This window comes from Podarcis cretensis (assembly GCF_951804945.1).
Source record: "Podarcis cretensis genome assembly, chromosome: 13".
Lineage (NCBI taxonomy): Eukaryota > Metazoa > Chordata > Lepidosauria > Squamata > Lacertidae > Podarcis > Podarcis cretensis.
The window spans coordinates 39,274,566-39,296,783 of NC_137182.1; the positions used below are offsets into that span (position 1 = coordinate 39,274,566).

General features: G+C 48.1%; 1 protein-coding gene across 3 annotated transcripts; it reads left to right on the forward strand.

Annotated features, from left to right (window-relative positions):
• The first annotated feature begins 92 nt into the window (after positions 1–92).
• RASIP1 (Ras interacting protein 1) lies at positions 93–18,275 on the forward strand. 3 transcript variants are annotated; one of them, XM_079950751.1, is made up of 12 exons: positions 93–198; positions 4,556–4,708; positions 6,595–7,175; positions 8,082–8,449; positions 10,054–10,701; positions 11,222–11,259; positions 12,824–12,975; positions 13,752–13,867; positions 13,970–14,213; positions 15,134–15,309; positions 16,723–16,870; positions 17,682–18,275. In XM_079950751.1, the coding sequence occupies exons 2-12, from the start codon at positions 4,575–4,577 to the stop codon at positions 17,879–17,881; spliced, it is 2,805 nt and encodes a 934-aa protein (XP_079806877.1). In that variant the 5' UTR covers positions 93–198; positions 4,556–4,574; the 3' UTR covers positions 17,882–18,275. The 3 variants fall into 3 exon arrangements, with proteins under 3 accessions (XP_079806877.1, XP_079806876.1, XP_079806878.1); XM_079950750.1 differs by lacking the exon at positions 93–198 and adding an exon at positions 1,173–1,945; XM_079950752.1 differs by lacking the exon at positions 93–198 and adding an exon at positions 1,173–1,945 and having other exon boundaries at positions 13,973–14,213.
• Positions 18,276–22,218: the final 3,943 nt, after the last annotated feature.

Sequence of the window (22,218 nt, forward strand, 5' to 3'; positions counted from 1 at the left end):
TCCTTTATTTCACTCCCTCCCTCATCCTTATGCATGAATGTTTGATTTATCTCAATCCAATATTGTTTAGACCTTTTCCATTATCCTGAGGTGGCTTTTGAAACTGTTGAGCGTTTCGGCAGTCATCTCCCTCTGTGAACTCTGAACATAAAAGCCACAGAAAATTGGTACATTTAATTTTCATTCAAATCTGTACAGGTAAGTTTTCCCTAACAGGTCAAACAACTTTTAATTTGGTGGGTGGGGAGCAGATCTAGTAAGAAAGTATTAGGATTAATAGTCTGAATTCCACCCACCCACCCCCTGCTGTGTCTTTTAAAGAAGAAGAATATAAGAAAACTAACTGGTCAGTACTTCTTGTCATCTGACCATGTGGGACACAAGAGGCTTGAAGAATCACAATATCATGGAGCTCAGAGTGACTCTAAGATTACCTAGATCAGCAATTTGCCCGAAGCCAAGGTCCTGCGAGCACATATGAAAGGCACACCCAACATACACTGGAAACAAATGAAAGGTGTGAAGTCAGGTCAAAAACACCCACTCCCTTGTCCACACCCAAGCCTACAGGACCAGGGAAAAGGGTGTAGGGGAAATGTAGGCTCATGTACTGTGCAAGCACACACCCCAGGTCCCAGCTGAAAAAAATGATTGGGGTCGGGGGAAAGCTACACACACCCTGTAAAACAGCCGAAGCGGGTGGGCGAAAGTGCATATGAAGGGGAGTGTGGCAAAGGGGAAGCAAATCTCCGCCCAGAATAATGACTAAGGAAACAGGTGTGGGAAATATATTTATGCACGTGCAGCGTCCAGAGGGTTGGCAGCACTCATGCCCTGGCCCCTGCCAAATACTGTGCCAAATTCTCCCACCCATATGCCATATCTGAGCCAAGAATACTGCCCCCAACATTCACACGCCTATGATAGCATGCATACAGACTGAGTGCAGACAACACACTGTTTTTCCTTAGCTTTCAATTGCAATTACTTTTGCTTTTCCTGAATGGTGGGGATCTAAGTGGAGCATATAGCTCCTGATTTCTATGACTCCTATAATACCTGTTCTTTGGTCATGTTGGCTGGGCCTGATGGAAATCTGAGTCCAACAACGTATGGAGGGCCTTCCCAACTCCTCCTATACACACTAGCCATCATGGGAGTGGTAGTTCAAAACATCTGGAAGGCAGAAGGTTAGGGAAGGCTTCACTAGGCTGTCCCTAAGGCTGTTCCCCAAGGTATCTACCCTATTTTGATCTTTACTATTGCATTTATTGCATTCAGTTTTACAGTTTTTGTAAATCGCTTCGAGAATCTTGCCAATCTGCACATATCTTCATAGCATAGGCACAACTACAGTGGCTGGTTAAAATGTTGGCAACCGTAGCAGCATGACACAAAGCTGAATCCTGCACATGGTAGTGGAGGAATACAACCAGCTCTGAGGAGCCAGACTATGCAGGCTTTTCACATAGCTTCCCTCAAGGCCAAATGATTCTGCCTGTAGGCCTCATTGTTTGATGACAGCAAAACCATCAAATGTCAAAAACCACACACCCCAACTTCTGATTTTCTAAATCTATCCCCTCCCCACCTCTGTTTAACTGCCTGGGGCTTCCTGCTCCTGCTAGTTCAGATGTCTTATTAGCCTGTCTGCCCCACTCCCTGATCCTGCGCCCTCCCCGGTTCTTGGGAGAGGCCCTGCTTCCCAGTCAGTTTCCTGCCCCCCACCTCTCTTTCCTGCCCCACCTCCTGTGTGTGAATGACCAGAGGCACGGGAAATCCGTGCGCAGTCATCACTGGACTTAAGTCACACACAGCACACTCAGGAACGCCAGAGCTGAGAGTGGCCACCATACCCCAGTGGAAGATGCAGCCTGGCCTGCTGGATGCGTGAGAGTGGGTGGCAGTGGGAGACTGCAGCACCTGGGGACACCTTGTGGAACAGGTAAACATGCAGCAAAGCTACAGAATTCAAAACTGGGGAGGGACAGTAAACAGGTGGGAAAATGTGTGCTGAATTAATTTCCTCCTCTGCCCACTGAATCTCATGCAAAGAGAACCCAAAGAGATCTGTCTTTGGCCTTCTTATGCCCAAAACTTCCTCTCAGGTAACCCAGGACTCCTGGCTCCTTGCTTCTTGATAGAGTCCTTGATAGATTCTATTTCAGATTATAAAGTGTTCAGGCCTTCCTGCCTTCTCTTTCTTTCTGCCTCTAGAAAGCTCCTGATAGTGTGGAGAAAGGACACAGAACTTAAGATGCTTCCCTTCTCTGCGAGATGTGCAAGTTTACAGTCCGCTCCGGCCCTAACGTTAGGCAGGGTGAAGCATTCTGATTGGAGGGGAGATTTAGATGTACCTTTATAAAGCAGCAGATGTTGGATTATTTGTTGGATAGATGGGGTGGGAGTGGAGGAGGAGGAGCACCATTTAGGTTTTCTCCCTCAGGCACCAAAGAAAGGTTTGTGTTGTCTTTGGTTACAGTTAGAGGTGATGAGAGCCAGAACTCACGGGTTTTCTTATGTGGAGATGAAAAGAAGTCAGAATTAATTAGTACTCAGTATTTTGGAGAGGAACCTACTGATTATGATGGAGAAGCAGGAGGTAGGGTGGGAATGGGCTATGGGTTGATGTGTTTATTGCTTTCCTTCATTGTGTCCCATCTCCTAACAACCCAGTAGCTCAGGGGGTACCTTTGTGAGGTGTGGCTTTCAAGCTATCCTAACCCCTCAACTCATTTTTTCTGCTTTTCCTGTTGACGTAACTGTTTGATTCAGGGCCTCTGACTCACCCCTCGTGGTCAGGGTGGAAGTACAGGCCTGGTGCCTCTGCTGCCACTTTGATCTGGGTTTGAACTCCACCAGGCAGCTCTCCCCATGAAGTAAAGTGAGCAGTGTGTGTTCTCTGGGAAATTAATCTAGATCTCTCTATAGGGTTTAGGCAAGGAGAGTGCCTGGCATGAAAGAGGAGTGCAAGGACAAAAAAAAATAAAGCCACAGGGAGGGGAAAGGTTTCCCAGGCATCAGGGCTGAGCTGTGTCTGTGCAAATCTACACATACTTATATACAGTATATGGATTTTATTCATTAGTTTGCTTCTTCTGTATGTTATATTAACAGCATCTTATAGTGCGTTGAGAAAACAGCCAATCAAAAGCATAACATTAAAAGAAAAGAAAATTATACAGTATGATTGCATCTTAAGTGCATTTAACTTGCACGATTTCAAGCATATACAGTTGAAGGCCACTAGCTGAAATCCCACAAATTAAATGCAAGCAAGGTGGAAATCTTAAAACCTCTTCTTACACTGGGAAAACTCAATGCAAAAATAGCTTTTAAAGCTCTCCGCCTTCCTTGGGAAGCAAGGTCCTCCCCACCTTCTGCCTCAGCTGACATGAACTAAAGGGTTGTTAATGTGGCAGTGGCCCCAAGCAGCGGTGGAGCATATGCCTGCGCTGCCCATGGTGGGCGCGCTCCCGAGGGGTGTGTGGCACGGAGGGTGCCCTCCCAGGCGTGGGATAGCCGCTCGGGTGCCCAGAGCAGTGCATGTGCCTTGCAGCCGGGGGGGAGCGAGCCGGCCATGGCAGAAATTCGGCGCGCCGCCCGCCTGCAACTCCCAAGCCACCCTCAAGCTGTCAAAACGAAGGGGGAATTGGGGAATGCCGCTGGCAAAGCGGCGCAGCTCCCTCCTTACCCTGATGGCTTGCGGTAGGCTTGGGAATTGTGGGCAGGTGGCGCGTCGAATGTCACCCTCCTCAGTGAGGGCACCAGGGACAGTCCGCGCCCCCCCCCTTCCAAACCCCTGGCCCCAAGGTTCCGTTGGCCAGGGGTCAGATTCCACACTTACATAATTTTAGGTTAACCGTGTTTAAATTTTGGCTGCTCTAAAACTATTCCCTGTCCCCTTAGACTCTCTATCCTCAAAAATAGTTCAGTTGGTAGAGCATGAGACTTTTAATTCCAGGGTTTGGGGTTTGTGCAAGACATTCCTGCATTGCGGGGGTTGGACTAGATGACCCTTGTGGTCCCTTCCAACTCTACAATTCTAGGATTCTACAATATGGCCTGGCAGGCCTTGATGATATCCAGGGAGCAAGTCAAAACAAGGCTTGGTGTGGCCAGGTAAGAGAAAGGTAGAGAAAGAGGAAGTCTGTGGCACAGGACACCACCAAGCTTGTTGCTCAAACCAAAGAACCAACCTGACTGGAAGCTTTTGTAGGTGTTGGACCTTATCACGTGATCTGCTCTGGCCAGTTGAAATTCCATATTGCAGATCTCTGGTGGGCCATGCTGTCATCTTCTCCTTTGGCTCAGTGGTGGTGCATAGAAATTTTGTTTTCCTCTCCCCCAGATTCAGAGCACTTGGAAATAAAGCCTAGAAGAAGCATGCTGTTTGGGGTTGTCTGAGTGTGTTTTTTAAGAAAATACAATCAGTTAAAGCTGAAATGTTCAGATGTTTCTTGTAACAAATGTTGTAAATGGACAGGATGCACGGGTCTGCTTATTTTATGCCTTTCTCTCTCTCCCCCACCCCCCGCATATTCACCTGTCAAAGGCTCTAGGTCCCTGTGACCATGTTCTCGGATGAGCGGAAAGACGGGAGCCCCCGCTTTGGGAAGCTTCACTTTCCTGTTGGCCTTTGGATCAACTCCCCAAAGAAACATTTTGCCAAGCTGGGACGCAGGTGGCCTAGTGTGGGGTCTGTCAAGTAAGTGACTGCCTTGTGGGGCCCAGCTAGACTGATAACGGACCTTGTTGTTTTGCTCCCCTGCCCCTGTCCCCCTTCCTTTAGGGTTTATTCAATTAAGATTTCTTTGTATTTTTGCAAACCTTAAAGATTCCACAAGCCTGCTGATGCCTCCTCCTCCAACACGGATGGTGCCATTTTGACTACATATGAATAGGTACTCGGAGAATGAGTTCACTATTAGTACATAGGCCATTCTGTTGCTTGTTGGTCTGCCTAAAACACTCACTCATTCAGGCAAAAGAGGCACCATTAAATAGTGCAACTGTTAAGAAGATTCACAGCCCTGGGACTGGTCCATCCATGACAAATCACCTCTCAGGAATTACAGAGAAGAAAACTATAGCAGGGTGGTCTGTGTATGTGGACTTCTGTGCCTTTCTGACATCACACCATTCCGGTCCTCACATCTATTTGCATAATTGCAATCCTTAGCAGTAATTGGCAATTAGCAGCTGTGCATTCCATGATACCACTGGCTCTCACCTCAGACTAAGTTGTGTAGATGCACTGTAGCCTTTGCCTGGTTATGCAGCATTCAGGGAAGCATCATGTGCTCTGAACCACCACTATGGGGTGGGATGCCAGGGCTACGTTACAGGGGGGTGGGGAATTAATTCAAAGTTAATCCATTCAGAAATTGTATGGAATATTTTAGTAGGCAAAGCACACAGCAGAACACAAATGTGGTCTGTGCTAATGAAATGGGGACTACAATGAACGAACATTCTCCAGGGCTTGGGGTAAAATGAGCAAAACAGAGAAAAACTAATTTGCAATCAGAATTGAGCAAGAACTTCTCATAACTTTTTTACTCAAAAGTGAAAAAAAAGTATTGCTAGGCTTGCCTTATATCAGGAAAATTCCTGACATGTCCTGGTTTTCAGGGGTAAAAGTGCAGTTGGGGGAATTTTGTCGGATCACATGTATGGCAGGAGTGGAAATAGCTCAAAAAGCTTAAAATCAATTTTGGTGGGTTTCTAAAAAAAAGCGGGTGTCAGGAATTTAACTTTTTGAAATATGATAACCCTAAGTATTGCTAATCTGTCTCCTTCACCTTTGTTTTGGCACCAGTCATTTCCTGATCCTGGCAGCAGCAGTGATCACACTTCCAGGAATTTCAGCTGCTGGTGGGCACCATTTCCTTTTAACCTACCAAACTCCAGAGTGAGGGCAGGAAGAATTGCCCTCACTCTTATTTGGCTTCATGACGACAACTAATACATGATGTCATCATGAAGCTGGTGAATAAATAGAGGGGGAAAGGCATGTACCAGCAACCTGGAGTACTAAGCCTCTAGTAAGTTTGCCCTGTACTTGGCTCCTTTTTGCCAAATTACTGAAATGTTCCCTCCTAGCCTTACAGTGACACAGTTGGGGAGGGCATTTGGGCCCATCACTATTTATGATTCTACTTGAGCAGGTTACATCATAATTTAACTCACCTTATCCCTGTGAAACTTTCCTGCCGTCCTCCAAGGCTGCCTGTCCATAAAATTTCTGACTATGTGCCAGAGAGATGGTGACTTGTTTAAGGGGAGAGATGGCTTTGCTGGAAACCAAGGGGGTGGAGGGGAGAATGCCCTTGTGCTTGAGGCCTGCTTTGGGGTTTCTCATAGGTGTCTTGGTGGCTACTGTGAGAACAGGATGCTGGACTTTGGCCCATTGGCTTGATCCAGCAGGCTCTTCTTATATTCTTATGACTTGCCCAACAAGCTTTGAGGCAGAGCAAGTTTGTTACAGTAGATCTCCCACCTCTGAACCCAGCAGCTTGGCTGCTGCATCATCATCCTGTCATTGTGGTGCCACCCTTGCTGTCTCTTTGAGTCTGTCTATACTCCTCACAGATCGACATCCTCGGATACAGCCAGCCGTGGAAGTGAGTCTGTGGAGATGCGCCCGGCCACCAAGAATAAGGCCAGTCGACACAAGAGGATTTCAGCGCTCTTCCAGCGGGGTGGGACTGGAGTGCCCACCAGCGGAGGAAGAGGTCGCTGGGCCAGTGAGAAGAAACTGGCCGATCTCATTGATCCACTACCTGAAGATCGAGTTGAGCCCCCGTCGCAGGGAGAAGTGCCAGGGATCCTGAAAATCTACGGAGGCGACATCTCCACAGGTGCCAACTACAAGAGTGTGCTGGCCACAGCGCGCTCCACTGCCCGGCAGCTGGTGCAGGAAGCACTCGAGCGCTATGGCGTGGCGCAGGCCAATGCCGAAGATGCGTATGTCTTATGCGATGTGGTCGGCAACGTTCACGGCACAGATGGTTCCTGGCAGGCCCAGTATCTCCGTGCAGTAGGTGATTCTGAACGCCCGCTCGTGCTGCAGGATGTGTGGAAACCCAAGACCGGCTGCACACGCCGATTTGAGATCCGCCGACGATGTGATGTGGAGAGGATGGCAGAAGGCGAAGATGGCGATGGGTCTGGTATGTGTGGTGTTGTTGGCAGTGGGTGAGGCTTCCAGGGAACTGTCAATAGATGCTCTTCTGGGTCCTAGGTCTCAATTCTGCTCTAGGGTTTCATGCTGTTTTCAAGTCCTTTAGAAGCTTGGCTTTCATTCATTTCATTTACCATCCAGTTAGGTTTCTAGAACTTATGATTTGTCAGGAAGAGATCAAAAAGCTTTGCTGCTGCAAAGAGGCTAATCAACTTCATTGTCAAGTGCTTAATTAGCATGTGGAATTTGTTTTGCCACAATATGGTGATGGTCTTTAGTTTAGTTGGCTTCTAAAAAGGCTGAGGCTGATGCATGGAGGACAGATTGATTAATGGCCATTAGTGCTGAGAGCTGAAAGTATATTCAAGGGCAGTATACCTCTTTGAGTACCAGATACTGGGGGCTAAGTAACAGTGCTCTCTCTCGCTCTCTTTAAGTTTTATTTATGATTTTCCAATAAACAAACATACATTGCATACATTGGAATCCTAAGTACGGTACTCACACATTACCTTTTTTACAAGGACAATTTTCTTTATATTGGAATGTGGGCACATAGGCAGCTGCAAGGGGAAACCGAATTCCAGGGGCTACAGACTAATGTGGTCCCCCTTCACACATTCCATACATGTAAATGGAGCAAAAGTCCTTAACTAATTGAATAGGAGACAGAATTCCAACTCCTTGCATACAAAGATATCAAAGGAGAAGTGTGACAAAATTATTTCCCCCAAAAACTGCTTGGATATTTCCCAGTACTCCTTCCCTTCCATAGGCCCCCAACTTGGGAGAATTTTCAAAATATATAGGTTAGGTAAGGGTATTGCTTTTATTTTGCACGACTGTTCACATAAATTAGATTTGTCTGTCTGCCTTCTCTCCCTGCCTCTTGTAGGTATCTCCCAGGCCCGTCGGCAGCAATCTCGCCGCTCTCGGGCCGCCTCAGGAGGCCATGTGCCCCCCAAAGAGAGGGCGGACAACCTTTCCCTCCGTCGCAGTATCAGCGAGATGAATCTCAGCACAAAACGCCGCAGGGACCGCAAAGGAGTGCTGAGCATGGCGGTTGGGGAACCACAGGAAGCGGGTCTGGCTGAGGAGTCACGACTGAAGGCATCGGAGGGGGCCGAGGGCACATCGGCTCCTCCAGCATCTGAAGCAGAGGCCATGGATGTGGCCAACTTGGAGCAGCTCTCACAGTGCCTCATACAACCACCAACAGAGCACCCCTATTTCCTACAGTTGTTGGGCTACAATGAAAAGCAGGTAGGTCCACTTTCCTGCTTGGAAGATTGGAGCAGTTCTAATCTTTTCCAGCTCTATGGTTTTGATGAAGCTGAGTGACTGTGGGGTTCAGGGTCCTTCGGGGTCCATGTCAACATGGAGTTGGAAAATACTAGAAACTTCTGCTGAAGGAAGGTTGGTTGCCCTCACCCCCACCCCGTCAGCCACTCTTGCCTTCTCTGTTATCCCATATTGTCAGGAAAAGAGAGCAGAATTAAATAAAGAGGGATCTACCTAGGGATAGGGGAGAAATTCAATCCACTTTGGATCTGAATGCAGACTTAACAGATTCACACTTTCTGAAACCACATGTAAACTGAAACACAGCTGTCCTTCAAAATTTGCACTTGTCTGAAATTTGTGATGCAGTTCTTTAGCCAAATAATGAGTCCAAGCATGTGTCTATAAAGGGAAAATATTTTAAAAGTGTGTACTAGTAAAAAAAAATGCATTATATTTGGCAAAAATTCTGGTGAAATTGTGTATCTCACGGGAAATTGCGTATGGAAACTGTGCATATAAGGAGAAACGTGCACTCAAATGTTGACAATTTTTGTGAAGGCTTTAAAAAAACCGCATAAACTATTGCAGAAATGTGTAGAGCTGAACTTAAGAATGCAAAAAAGAAAGAAAGAAAAGAAACTGGGATAAAATGAAATTGACAGACATGTCCACCTGGAGGCCTGTGGAGCAAACAGGAATGAATGACCCAAGCAGGACACTTCAGTGTCAGGCCACAGGGAAAGGCAAACAGGTGTAACCCAAGCCTGAGTGAAGTTAAGATGATCCACTGAATTTCTTCAAGCTTAGTTCAGGCAACCTCTTAGAAGAAAGGGAGCAAGATTTCCCATACATTTATGTGGGGGGTGGGTGGGATGCCTTCTTCTTCCTAGTGATCCACAGTTGAACCACCAGTATAAAAACCTCTGTTGTGTGACTTAGGGCTTATCCACACTTCCTTTTGTGCTGAGTTTCTAGGCACAGAACTGGGATTTCAAGGTCTGTGTCCAAGCATTTCCCCCACTTCTGCTGTTTTCCCGGGAGACCCCCCCCCAAAAAAAAAATTACCGCTGAATTGGAGCAAACAGCAAGTGGGTTTTCTGCGGATTCAGTGGTAAAACACAGTTTTTTTTTTCTGGGGAAAGCTGTGGGGCAAAATAAAACCTGCTCAGGCACAGACCTGGAAATCCCAGACCTCTGTTTAAAAGGAAGTGTGAATGAGCCCACAGTGGAACTTTTAGTTGTTGCATCAGCCACACTACAGCTGACCTGTGACTATTTGACCACCCAGAGGATCTCTTACCCCTCCAAAGCCTCATCTTTATTTTTTTCTGTTGCATCAGTTGCTCCATCCCTTTTGCCTCTGGCTCCACCTACCACTGGTATGGGCCCACCCCTAAGGAAGTTGCCCATGAAGGGACTGAAAAGGTTTCCCACCCCTGACCTAAAGGGCCAGTGCTTCAGCCGAGTGCCCCACTGGCCCAACACATGCGCTCGGGGTAGCTCAGGGCCACTAGCAGGAATGCCAACCACTGCGGCTGATCTTTTCTTCCTGCTCTATTCCCTTCTCTCTCTTTCACCAACAGGAGTTTGTAATCCACGTGATGACACGCCGCCGACACATTTTTGGCCGCCCTGAGCGCTGCCCGGCTCCAGACCAATCCAACTATGTGGACACGTTCCTGAGCGCCCCAGACATCCTCCCGCGCCACTGCTGTGTCGTGTCTTCAGTGCCCCCCGCAGACCCCAGCCAGCCCCGGGGCTCGGCCATGGTGCGGCCATTCCGGGGAGCGTTGATAACCCACAACGGTGCCCCACTTCATCGCCAGGTGGAGCTGGCTCCCGGAGACTTGCTGGGAATGGGGCAGCACTTCCTCTTCATGTACAAGGACCCACGAGCTGCAGCTGCGCCGCTGGCCTGGCTGCCCAAGGCCTGGGTGTCCCCAGGGTTGGTGGGGGCCTTGGCATGCCAGGCCTGCGGTCGTTCCCTGCAGGAGCGCCAGGAAGCTTTCCGGGCCTACCTCAAGAGCCGAGAACCTCAGCTGCGCTACCGACCCCAGGAGCAGGAGGCCCTCTTGGCTGAGATTGTGAGGCTGCAGGAGGCGCCAAACTGCAGGTTGGGCCCTGCCTTCCTCTTTGGGCTCTGCCTGGAACACGCCGTCCGGGAGCTGGAGCCAGGACACCTTCCCAGGTTGATAGCCAGAATCGCTCAGCTGGTCAAGGAGGCTGTTTGGGTAAGTGACATGCAGTTCAGTTCATGACCTTTGCGCTGCTTTGACATCCTTCCCTTGTATTCCCTCCACCTCCATATCTAATTCTGAAGCCCTTTATGTAGGTCTGTGTATGTAGCTATTAAGATGTTGATAATCAGGCATGGCATGGAAGGAATCCAGCATTTGGAACATTTTCGCTTTCACTAAGAAACGGCGGTGGCAGCGAGAAGCTGGTTCTTATGGTTATAGGTAAAAACATGGATCCTTCTAGCCCTTAAGCTCTCCTTGAAGGCAACTGAAGCAGTTCTAGCTAAGCAGAATTGGAGCTGGTATGAGAGAACATGTAGGAAACACTGAGTTCCTAAGAGGAAGTTGTAAATGTAATGAAAGGAAATAGATTTCCCCCATCAGTTCCTTCAGTACCTGTTTTCCATGAACTTCTTTCCCTTTGGCTTTCAGGCATGGAAAGGGCTCGAGGCTACTCTGTGTTGGGTTCCAAACCTCCATAATTCATTTTATTTTTTCATATCCTTCTTCCCAGGAGAAGATAAAAGAGATTGGAGATAGACAGCCGGAAAAGTAAGTAAGAGCTAAAGTATGTCTCATATTTGGCTTCCGGAAGGTGCTGTTCTGCATCTCGCAAGATGTTGGGGAGGTGCTATACTTAGAATCTAAGCAGTTTATCTTAGTTTTTGTCAAACTGTTAAATTGTTTCCTAGGATGAATTCTTGAAGTTGCCATGTCTGAATGCAGTCCTCATGGACAGATTCTGGTATTAAATGGGGTTGGGGTTGATGCCAGGGACTTGGGGCTTTCACCATAAAGGTGCAGGAGTAGAGTTATGCCTCTACAGCAAACAGCACAATGGGCATTTTCAAAGTCTGTCCCCGAGGGAGCTACAGACTTCAGACTTTTCTAAGCTTCAGTCTGCTCCGCTTTATTTGATGTAGTGGTCTAGCGAATAAGTTACTTTTGACATAAAGAGACAAATATCAGTTAGGTGACTAGCAACTGAAGAAATATTGTGTGATGCATGACAAATTATCTTGCAGGTGAAGACATCCTTGTATTGTTTAGTTCAGGGATGATGGACCTGAACAATATGCTCCCATTGTCCCTGATGATTGGCCCTGCAAGCTGGGGATTTGGAGTCCAAACAACATCTAGAACAGTGCTGTTCAACCCTGGGCCCCCAGATGTTGTTAGACTACAGCTCTTATCATCCCTGACAATTGCTTAAGGCTAAGGTGGCAATTGCCTAAACTAAGCTGACAAGATGATTGGAGTTATAGCCTGACAACATCCAGGGATCCAGGTTGAAGGACTCTGATCTAGGAGGCCACAGGCTCCTCCTTCTCTGGTTTAGTTCCTTCCAGCCTTCTGAAGCTTTAACACTTACCACTCTTGTATAAGTTACTACCTCCCAATATATTTGCATGTGTCGGCTCCTTCCATCCACTTCTATGAAAAGACTTTAATTTTGGCCTTTGTTTGATAGATCTTTCTGCAAATACCATTTCAAAATCAATAGCATGATAACTTGGTGGGGGAGAGAGCATAACTGATATGGGGTGTCAGGAAGAGGCAGATTTTCTGAAGGAGAATATCAGTATTATTTTCACCAATAAAACAAACAAATGGCACATGTATGCTCCACTGGAAGAAGCACACAATAATTGGGGACAAACTGCATTTTCTGTGATGCAAAAAATATAGTTCAGTCAAGAGTGCTGTGAAAATGCAACATCTCCATTGTAGTAGTTCAGTTGTGGGAAGGCAATTTGTACTCACTGCTGAAATGATTAACAACTGCAATGCATCCAGAAAGGTCCATAGGTAACAACATATTAGTAAGTCCTCCTTAATAATATAGCCAGCACAATGGCAACATTGCAAATGTGGAAGGCAAATCCACAAGTAATGAAGACCTAAGTCCCTTGGAAGCAAAGTTCACATATGTCAAGAAATCCTGAACTCGGTGTGAACTCTGAAAATTTGTGGAATGGATTGAATTCCAAGTAGTCAGCCCAGCTGTTGTTTTAATGCCCCAGCCAAGAGTCAGCTGCCTCTGGGCAGCAGGTGAGAGCACCCTCCTGTCATTCGGCAGTGCGCTAATCCCCCTTGCGCTGTCTGATCCCTGCAGCCAGCAGGACAAAGGAGAATTGGGAAATCTCAGCATCGAGGAAGTGGCTGCCGACTTGCGCCCCCTGATGCTCTGGATGGCCAACGCGATGGAGCTGCTCAGCCTTGTGCAGAAAAGAGTCCTGGACATTGAGAAGGACCTGGACTTGGAGGGTGAGCCAAGAATCCTGAACATTCCCTGGGGTCAGAGGAGAGTGGAAGGGTAGCTGTTGGTCAGGATACCAGGGTTCTCTAGGACATACATCAGAATAGAGGGCCAAGAAGAGACAGATAAAGGAAGACCATGAGGGTCAGAACTTGATGACTGAGGGCTGTTTGGGTTTTCCAGAAAGGGGAAGGGTTCAAATAGCAAGGGAGCTTATGGTTTCTGTGGGTGCCTCCAGATGGTCAGTATTTTGCAGGAGAGATTCAAGCACAAAGAGAAAATCCAATTCAGATGGACTGAAGCACTCTTGTCGTGCTAGCACAAGGAATGCACATTCCTGTCACAGTTATTAAAGTGACAGGGAAATGCATTAAAAAGTATCAGGAGGAACAAATAATCACTGGGAACATGTGGAAACACCCCACAAACAAATCAGGATGGATGCTCATTGTCACAAAATCTCCCCACAAATGCTCAATAAAGACAGGACATAACCCAACCTCTACATAAGCTTTGTGGTAGAGCCTTATGTGAGGGACATATCACAGAACTCTCAAGACACTCTACACACTGTTACCAGATGAATAAGGCATTATGCCAGTTTACCAAGGCCTCCCCTAGAGAATCCTGGGAATTACAGTTTGAGGAGGATGCTGAGAAAGCTGCAGTAAAGATGCACTACAGCGCTACAGTTCCCATTGGACAGCAAATGAGTGGGCAACTAGTTTGCTTTCCTGTGATGTAGCTACACCCTGAGACTCGCTCTCTTCCCCCATCTCTGCAGGAGCTTCCCACAATGCTTTGCTCTCCAGTGACCTGGAGACGTGTGATGAGGCAATGGCAGTCTTGGACGAAGTCATCATGTCCACATTTCAGCAGTCTGTGTACTACCTCACTAAGGTGGGTGAGCAAACTCTTGACAATAAAGCCCCCCCCACCTCCCCTTCTCTTCCCACCCACCCTTTGTAGTAGCCTGTGTTTCTCATCCCTTTCCTCACCCAGCAGACTCTCTACTCGGCTCTTCCTGCCTTGCTAGACAGTAACCCCTTCACGGCCACAGCTGACCTGTCCCACGTACCGGAGCTCAGCAGCATGCCAGAAGGAATCCAGGGGACCCTTGCCATCTACCAGGCCACGCTGGAGTTGACCCGTGACTGTGACCTGCACCCTGACCTTGTCTCGCAGACCTTTGGATATCTCTTTTTCTTTTCCAATGCCTCGCTCTTTAACACTCTCATGGAGAGAGGTGAGCCTAGAATGAGCTCCTGGCTTCTCAGGGTGGGAACTAGAAGAAAGGCTCAATAGCCCATTTTGTGAATGAGCAGGGCGCTAGGGGATGCCCTCCCATCGCTCCCATTTGCACGGGTCATGCTTGTGGGTTTACTACGGGCATCTGGTTGGCCACTGTGAGAAAAGGATGCTGGACTAGACGGGTCTGTTGGTCTGATCCAGCAGGCTCATCTTGTGTCTTAATGCTGCCTAGCCTCACAGCTTCCCTGCACATAGATCAGGATGAATGCACTGTGAAACAGGTTGTATGAAAGTGATTCTTGAGTGTGTGGAGGAGCCAAATGGAATAATACTGATAGTGTGAGACAGACTAGGACTCCTGGGTCTTCTGAGAAGCAAGAACAATCCAGTGAGACACAAGGGTGTGCGGGGTTCAAGGCAGTGAGTTATAATATGTTCTAGAACTGAGAATGTTTTCACAGTGAGGCATAAATCACATGTAAGTTTCATTTTGAGAAAGCAAAAGAAGTAGGAGACAGCTCTTTTTCTTTCTTTTTCTTTTTTTGAGGGAGCATTCCAAACAGGAGAGGTTTCACTATTCACATTGCAAAAATGCCCAGGGAGAGTGCCTGAAACCTCTCTTCATTGCCCCTGACTAGTGAGAAGAACAAATCCCCTCACAACCCTCCCCCCTCCCTCTCCTGTTTCCTCCTATTTTCTGTCCTGGTCTCTGGTGGAAACAGGCTGTTTCCTGCCTGTCCCAGAGTTCAGGGCTGCCCCCAAGCAGGACAGGAAACAAGCAGGCTGGTTTGGGGCGGTGGCTCCCTCATTCAGAACAGAGGGGGATGGGCAGGGGGGATCCCAAGACGGTTTGCCGAGGAAGGTGGAAGATCACTCGGGCTCTATGTTCTTAACATGCTTTCCCCCTTTTTCCAGGCAGTTCCCACCAGTCCTTATTCCAGTGGGCCAAGGCGGTGCAGATCCGAACCAATCTGGACCTGGTGCTGGACTGGCTACAAGGGGTGGGCCTGGGGGACATTGCAACTGAATTCTTCCGCAAGCTCAGCACCACGGCCAACTTACTGTGTGTGCCCAAAACCAGCTTGCTTCAGGTGATTGTTCCCCCTTCTTGGGGCTTGAGGGTTAGGGTGGCAGCGGCTCAACTCTTGGGCATCAGAATCACACACACACATACCACAAATACTAGGTGTCACCGTTTTTATCTGGGAACAGGTGGCTGAAGGCACAGAGGAGGGAAGCTTCATTTCTCCCCTTTCCTCTTTTATGGTCTGTTTCTTTAAGATGAGAGTGTGCTGGAGAGACTATTAAAAGTGAACAACATTTTGAAGCACCCATCCTCCTTGCTTTGTGTAGGAATAAGGAAGCCTGATTTAATTGACACAGGTGCAGGTTTCTGCAAGTCCACACCAGTGCAGGTTTTCCTGTTGGGCTCAGAAAACAGTACCTTGAGGTTCTCAGTTTCCCTTTAAAAAATTTTTCTAGTCCCTATGGAAATAGATGCAGGCATCTCAGAAGCATGACATTTGTACAAATGTGTTGGCTATGTTGCCAGCCCTGCTGCTGATGCCTTCTTATATCTGACAGAGGTCAAATACTTCATGTAAAAAACCCACCCTTAGCAACATGCAAATATACTAATTTGCATAAAATATGCAAGTTGCAGAATCCCGCATATCTTGTTGCAGAATAGTATTCATGTTTGTATGAGCTGATCTGGATTCACTGGCTCTGTAAGCGCCTTCCTACCCTGTTTCTGCTTGAGTGTCTGGGATTGAGTTGGTTTATCACTGTCACGGGGTAAAAGCTATAGGGTGAATGGTTGTGCCCTATAGCTAGGTATGGTGTCAATGAAGTGGCCTTTCTGTATCTTCCTGCTAACACTTGGAAAGAGTTTTGCCAATAAACTGCTTAGATCAATTTAATTACAACCTCTTGACTGAGAAAGGGAAGGCTTTTCTCGTTAAGCAGCCAACATCTTAATTTTTCTTTAAAAATGTATGTGCTTGTCAAAACTGCAGGTGGCAGCTACCATCTTAGAAGAGGCATCCTCCTGCCCAGTGCTGCTTTTCTAGGGAAAAAAGGTGCCAGAACTCACCATGAACACCTCCCTCTTTCTCTTAGAATGGCTATGGTGCCCACCTGAGAGGTGCAGAACTGAGTTCTGGGAAGTTCCGGCTGAAAAAAAGCCCTGCTCCTTCCCCTCCCACACATAAGAAGGCACGCCTCTCCTAAGATGGCACCTGCTATGCAGCAAGGCTATACAAAGGAAGTTTGTTTCTTCTTTCAGGGCTATTTTTTCATTCATAAGGAAATGTTATTCTTTTAATATGTCAATTATCACATGATTTATCAAGTCTAGTTTCTGCCCCTATTAAGGCAAATGCTGCGGTTGGCATAGAGAAAGAGCTAGCCAGTCATGGCAGCCACTAAGGAAGAATGGGTGTTTCGTGGGTCTTTTTCTTCCAGGGTTTATTGCTAACCTCTCTTTTCCCTGCTGCACACAGACATCCTGGTCTCGGCTGAGAAATGACTATCCGGCACTGACCCCGGCTCAGCTCCAGCACGTGCTCACAAATTACCAGCTGGGACCTGGGCGAGTGTCTCCCGAATGCTGGAGCCCACCTGAAAAGGAAAGGGATGAGATTGCACATAGTAAGTCAAGGAGATGCTTTGTTTTTGACCCACACAGGGCTCAACTCTCACCACCTCTGGCAGGATTTCTGTGCCCTCATCAGGCAGAAATTCAGCAAATGAAGTTTCTCCATCATTGCATTAACGCCCATCCCCTGCTATCCCTCTCTCTGCCCTCAAAATGTGGAAATTGGAATGTGAAAGCATTTCACAACTCATATTATTATCAGTTTCTCCTATAGTCTCTTACCAGGAATGTATGAAGTCAGTGCTACTTTTGTTTTGACTGGTATCTGTGACAATCAGCACTGTTTTGTTTTTGCTGCAGTTTGGCGTCTGCCAAAAAGTTATGTTTTTCACTTCTGTCTGCTATGGCCGAATTTAATGTCCTTAATTTTAATGACATAATTAATATACAATTCCATACCATTTCAGTGCAAAGGAAACACCAGAAAGCCCCCCCCCCCGGAAGGGTGCACATCATTAATTACATATCATTTGTGGATTAAAAAGACAAGAACAACAAATGCTTCTCGCATTTGCTTGCCTGATTTCCACACCTGACCACAAACGGTCACACAAACTGCAGCAATTTCTGTCCCTACCTCTTATCCAGAGGGTGTGATCCATGCGTCATTTAGAATAGAGCTACTGGTGCAGTTGCCCAGGGAGCAGCTGGGAGCGGGGAGACGGGTGTGAGACAGACAGGGTGGGCCTCACATTTTTAAATCTACACAGGGCACTGAAATTTCCAGCTAATCCTCTGGGTGCAGCAGCCTCAAGAGCAGCTTGAGCACACCTGTTGTTTTAGAAATGCCTTGTCTTCCCACAGGTGACATATTTGAGAGTTTCACAGACCACCCGCCCCTGATCCTTCCATGTGACGGTTTCCGCTTGCGCCTCTCAGAGCCTGTGTCAGACGACACCCTCCATCGCCAACTCACACGCCTGCGACGTTTCCTCTGGGAGCTGGAGCGCGAATCTCTTCCAGCCAACCAAAGGGCAGTGTACGGGCTGGATCCCAGCCAATGAGAAGCAGGGCACACACCACCACAATGATCAAATGGCTCCTGAACCCCTGGAAACCCTTGCCAGTGGACAGACGGAAACCCCAAACTGATTTCGGAAGGGTGGAATCATCTGAACCAGTTATTGCTTGTCTGAATACAGGGTTGTCCTGAAGGTCAAATGTCATTGTGACATCTCAGGCTTTCAGTTGCAGCCTCGTACCCACTGCCGGAACCTGGCGGCAGACACTGATCTCAAGGACCAGAAGCCCAGAAACTTCTCTGAGAGATCAAAGCTTCTCCCTGACCCAAACTTTGCTGTTACTTTTCGGCCCTGTGAAAAGCATATATTGTTTATAGCAAAAGCTATGTAGTGCTTTTTCCTCCAATGCAATAAAATTATTAACTTGTGACAAAAACATTGGATAGATATTTTGATGTGATGGGAAGCTCCCATAAAAAAATCCATCTGTCTCGGGAGACAATGGATGTATGCACGGTCACGTGCCTTGAACACGCATAAATGGGGAGTTGCACAGTGTTGCAGGACGGGAGAATATTAGGAGTGCAAGGAGGAGAGTTTCTTGGTTACAGGACTTCTCATAGGCGTATATTTGTCTGGTTTTGATTGTGTTTGTGTGTGTCTGCATGTGAAACACTAGGTTGTAGGGAGTGGGAGAAGAGATGTTCTTTGGTGTCTTCTCCACACAGGCCTCGCTGTCTTTGGGACGTGCCTCTTTCCCATTGTCCCAGGCCACAAGTGCTATCTTTGTCGGTGGCGTCAGGTCCACGGCTGCTCCTGGAATTAATCTCTGAAATCTGAGCCTGGGAAAGACCTATGAGCTCACCCCGTCCACCCAGCCAGCCACCCACACCATATGCAGCTCCCAGCAAAGGAATCGTACCAGGGTCTGGTTTTGGAGTGATCCGAGGATATCACAGCCAAGGTGTAAGAATCCAGAGCCATTCACCTGAGACGCGGCAGTGGCCGGCATGGAGAGAAGGGCAAGGGAAAGAGCAGCCAATTCAGCAGACATACATGGGGTGTTTCAGCTCTGAATCATGAGGCCTCTTTCCCTGTACTGTCCGACTGCCAAATGCAGCAAAATCGGGAGACTGGCGCACACATACAGCCTGGTCCTTGGGGAGGCTGGAGGGTATTGCTCAGAATGTGATATGCACAAAATCCTGAAAGAGCTGCAAGGGTTCTTAGAGATCATCCTTGCTTAATGCACAATCCTCCGGGAATGATGTAACCAAGGAAGCCTTCACAGGAACAGCCGCCCAGTCTCTGTTTCAATACCTCAGCTGAAGAAGAGCCCACCACCATCTGAGGCAGCCTGCACCACTGATAAACAGCTCTAATGTCCAGCCAAAATCTGCTTCCTTGCTATTTCCAACTTGCAGGAGTCATTCATGTGGTGCTACAGACACCAGAAGGGAAAGAATACACCTATGTTGCCCTGAAGGGCACCTAAGGCTGTAAATCACCATGTTTCCCATTAAAATGCACAGGGAGGAAGAAAGAACTGGGCCAGGGCTTGTGTTAATCCTTAACGAGAAAAGCAGAGTGTGCTCTTCGTTATCTGCATGCCTTTTCACTTGGATATTCGAACGTACGCTCATACAAAATGTTTTCTGAGACATATGGCTATGCCTCCTGTAGAAATCTATTATAGCAAACTCACTTTTTTATTTCTCCCTTTTGCACACAGGTGCATGCATGCCACAATACCCCGTTGTCCTCTCTGTCTGTTTCACTCGCTTTCCCAGCCCTGTGCTTTTGCATTCCCCATGAGGGTGTCCTTTTCCACATAAAACCAGGAGGGGTCAGTGTTGATCATCCATTCACCCCCCCCCCATATGTTCATCCCATCATGCACATACCAACCACAGTGAAGTTTGGGCACACATCTGCACATTTTTCCCTTGGTGTGTGTGTGTGCACATGCACACACGCATGACCTTTCGCTCCAACTCCAAAGCTGGTTGGGCTCCAGAGGAAGGTGGGCCCAAAGGAGGTGCCAAGGGGCAGGGCCCAAAGCAGGGGGGCAGGACAGGGAGCATGTCTGACTTTAAATACCCTGGTCAGAACCTGATCCGCCGCGTCAGTGAAATCCAGCGCGGGCCCCTGACGGCTGGCAACAGGTGACACCTGTTGTGTGAAGAAACGCTCTCTGTGGCCCGACAGCAGCCGCAAGGAAAGGGCAAAGGGGAGCCAGCGAGCGCCCACCTCAGTCACTCTGGGTCTTTTGCAGTGCCGGGCTCAATGATGAGAGGACCCCTGTTTCGATCGCTCTGCGCAGCGACACAGAGGCCTGCCCAGTTTGCATTTAGGGCTACCTGGAGGAATTGCACGGGATGGTCATTTCTGTTCCCAGCAAGGAAGTCCCCTGTCCTGTAAACAGAACCAGGGGCTTATTTTCAGAACCAGGAGGGCTCAGGTCTGGAACCCTCTGGAGAAACTTTAAAAAGAGAAAAGTGGGACCTCCCACAAAAAAAATTCACTGTATCCGCACATGCACCAAGAGTTTCTGTCCAGCCATGCCTTCCTGCAGAAGCTGCTAGGGTCTCAAGCAAGACAATTCACCCACCTCCCTCCTTGCTTGGTTTTCAGCTTCTCTTTTCCAACTGTCACTCTTATTTCTCTGTGTCCCTGTTTCAGCTCCATTTAACTTTGCCTGGGAACACTGAGTTTGCTGTTGGATGGAGTGACGGCCTTTGTGCATGTGCAAAGTATACACCCCTCACTGCAGTGCAGATGGCTTATGCAGATGCCTCCAGATGCCTTTCCAGTGTTGAGCACACAACTGCTATAATTAAAAGGTTAGGCCGTAGACTGCCAAATTATCTGTCAGCAAAAAAGCCATCCATACATCTAAAGCACATTTAAAGCAAATGGCTCCCCACCCTGAAATAATCCTGGGAACCATAGTCCCCCCCCCCCAGCTATAATTCCCAACACTGTGAACGAACCACAGTGGCCATTATTCTTTGGGGGAAGTCACTTATGGTGTGTATGGAAGCCATCCAAACTTCTAACCTTTCAGATTAATCTGATTTGGTATCCCCAGCAAATGTTTTTCTAAAATCCCCATGCTTGTGCTAAGGGATATGTGGAGAAGTCAGAATTCCTGGGTTCCCTAGGAAAATCATGAGCAAGACATCTTCTCATTCCAGGTGGAGCCAAAGACAAAGATGGGATAGAGCAAGCTTTCTACAGCAGGGACGATTCCCCCTTAAAAAGTCAGAGGTTTCTATGCACCCACCCACATACTGCTCCTTCATCTGATCAAGCAACATGCATTATGGCTGTGTACACACTATTACCTTGAAAGCACATTCAACGCACATCCCCTCCCGCAAAGAATTCTGGGCACTGTAGTGTGTTAAGGGTTGCTGGGAATTAACTCTGCAAGGGATAAAACTACAGTGCCCAGCATTATTATTTTTTTGCGGGGTGAAATGTTCCAGGACACATTGCAGCCAGGCGAAAGCAGCTATGGAGGATGCATTGGAGGGGCAGTGAGGGGTTGAGACCAAGGGAGTGGGGATGGTCTAGGGAAAGTCCCCTGGACCACACAGGGAGGCCCAGAGAGCTATGCACCCCCACCCAGCACCTGAGGATTCCAACCTCAGCAGCAGATGTGTTTCCTGGGAACTCCTGAGTTTCCTGGAAAAGACGTAGTGACTGTGAGATGACACCCAGGGGTGTTGTATGGAAAGAACTCCTGAGTTCCATGAGAAAGAGAAAAAATGGTGGGCGGGCGAAGGTGCTTAGGGATGAGAGCCAGTGAGGTGTAGTGGTTAGAGTGTCAGACTAGGACCTGGGGCTCAAATCCCCACTGCGCCATGAAGTTCACCAGGTGGGGTGACCCTGAGCCAGTCACTGCTTCTCAACCTAAACCTATCTGCAGGGTTGTTTGTGTAGAGATCAAATGAGGGGGGCTGTATTCTACCTTGAGCTCCTTGGAATAAAAGGCGAGATATAAATCGAATGCATTAATAAATAAAAAAAGAGGAGCGTGCGGCGGGACGGGGGCGCTAGGACACCTGGGTTCCTTGAAGAAGTTGGGGGGGGTGTTCCACTACCAAGTACCAGCCCTCGGTGCTCGCAAGGGATGCTGCCAGGACTCCTGGATGTCCCCAATAGCAAGATCTGCTGGGCAGCCTGGAGGATCTTCTGGCCAGCATAAGGAGGCGGGACGGTGGTGATCTGTAGGGAGCAGGGGGCGGAGGACGAAGACGGGGAGGAAGGTGGAGGGGGGTGGTCCTTGCTGAGCCAGCAGCGCGTTCCCGGTGTCGGGTGTCGCGGCAGGTGGCACCCTCGGGGAGGGGAGGGGGCGCATGGCAGAGGCACGG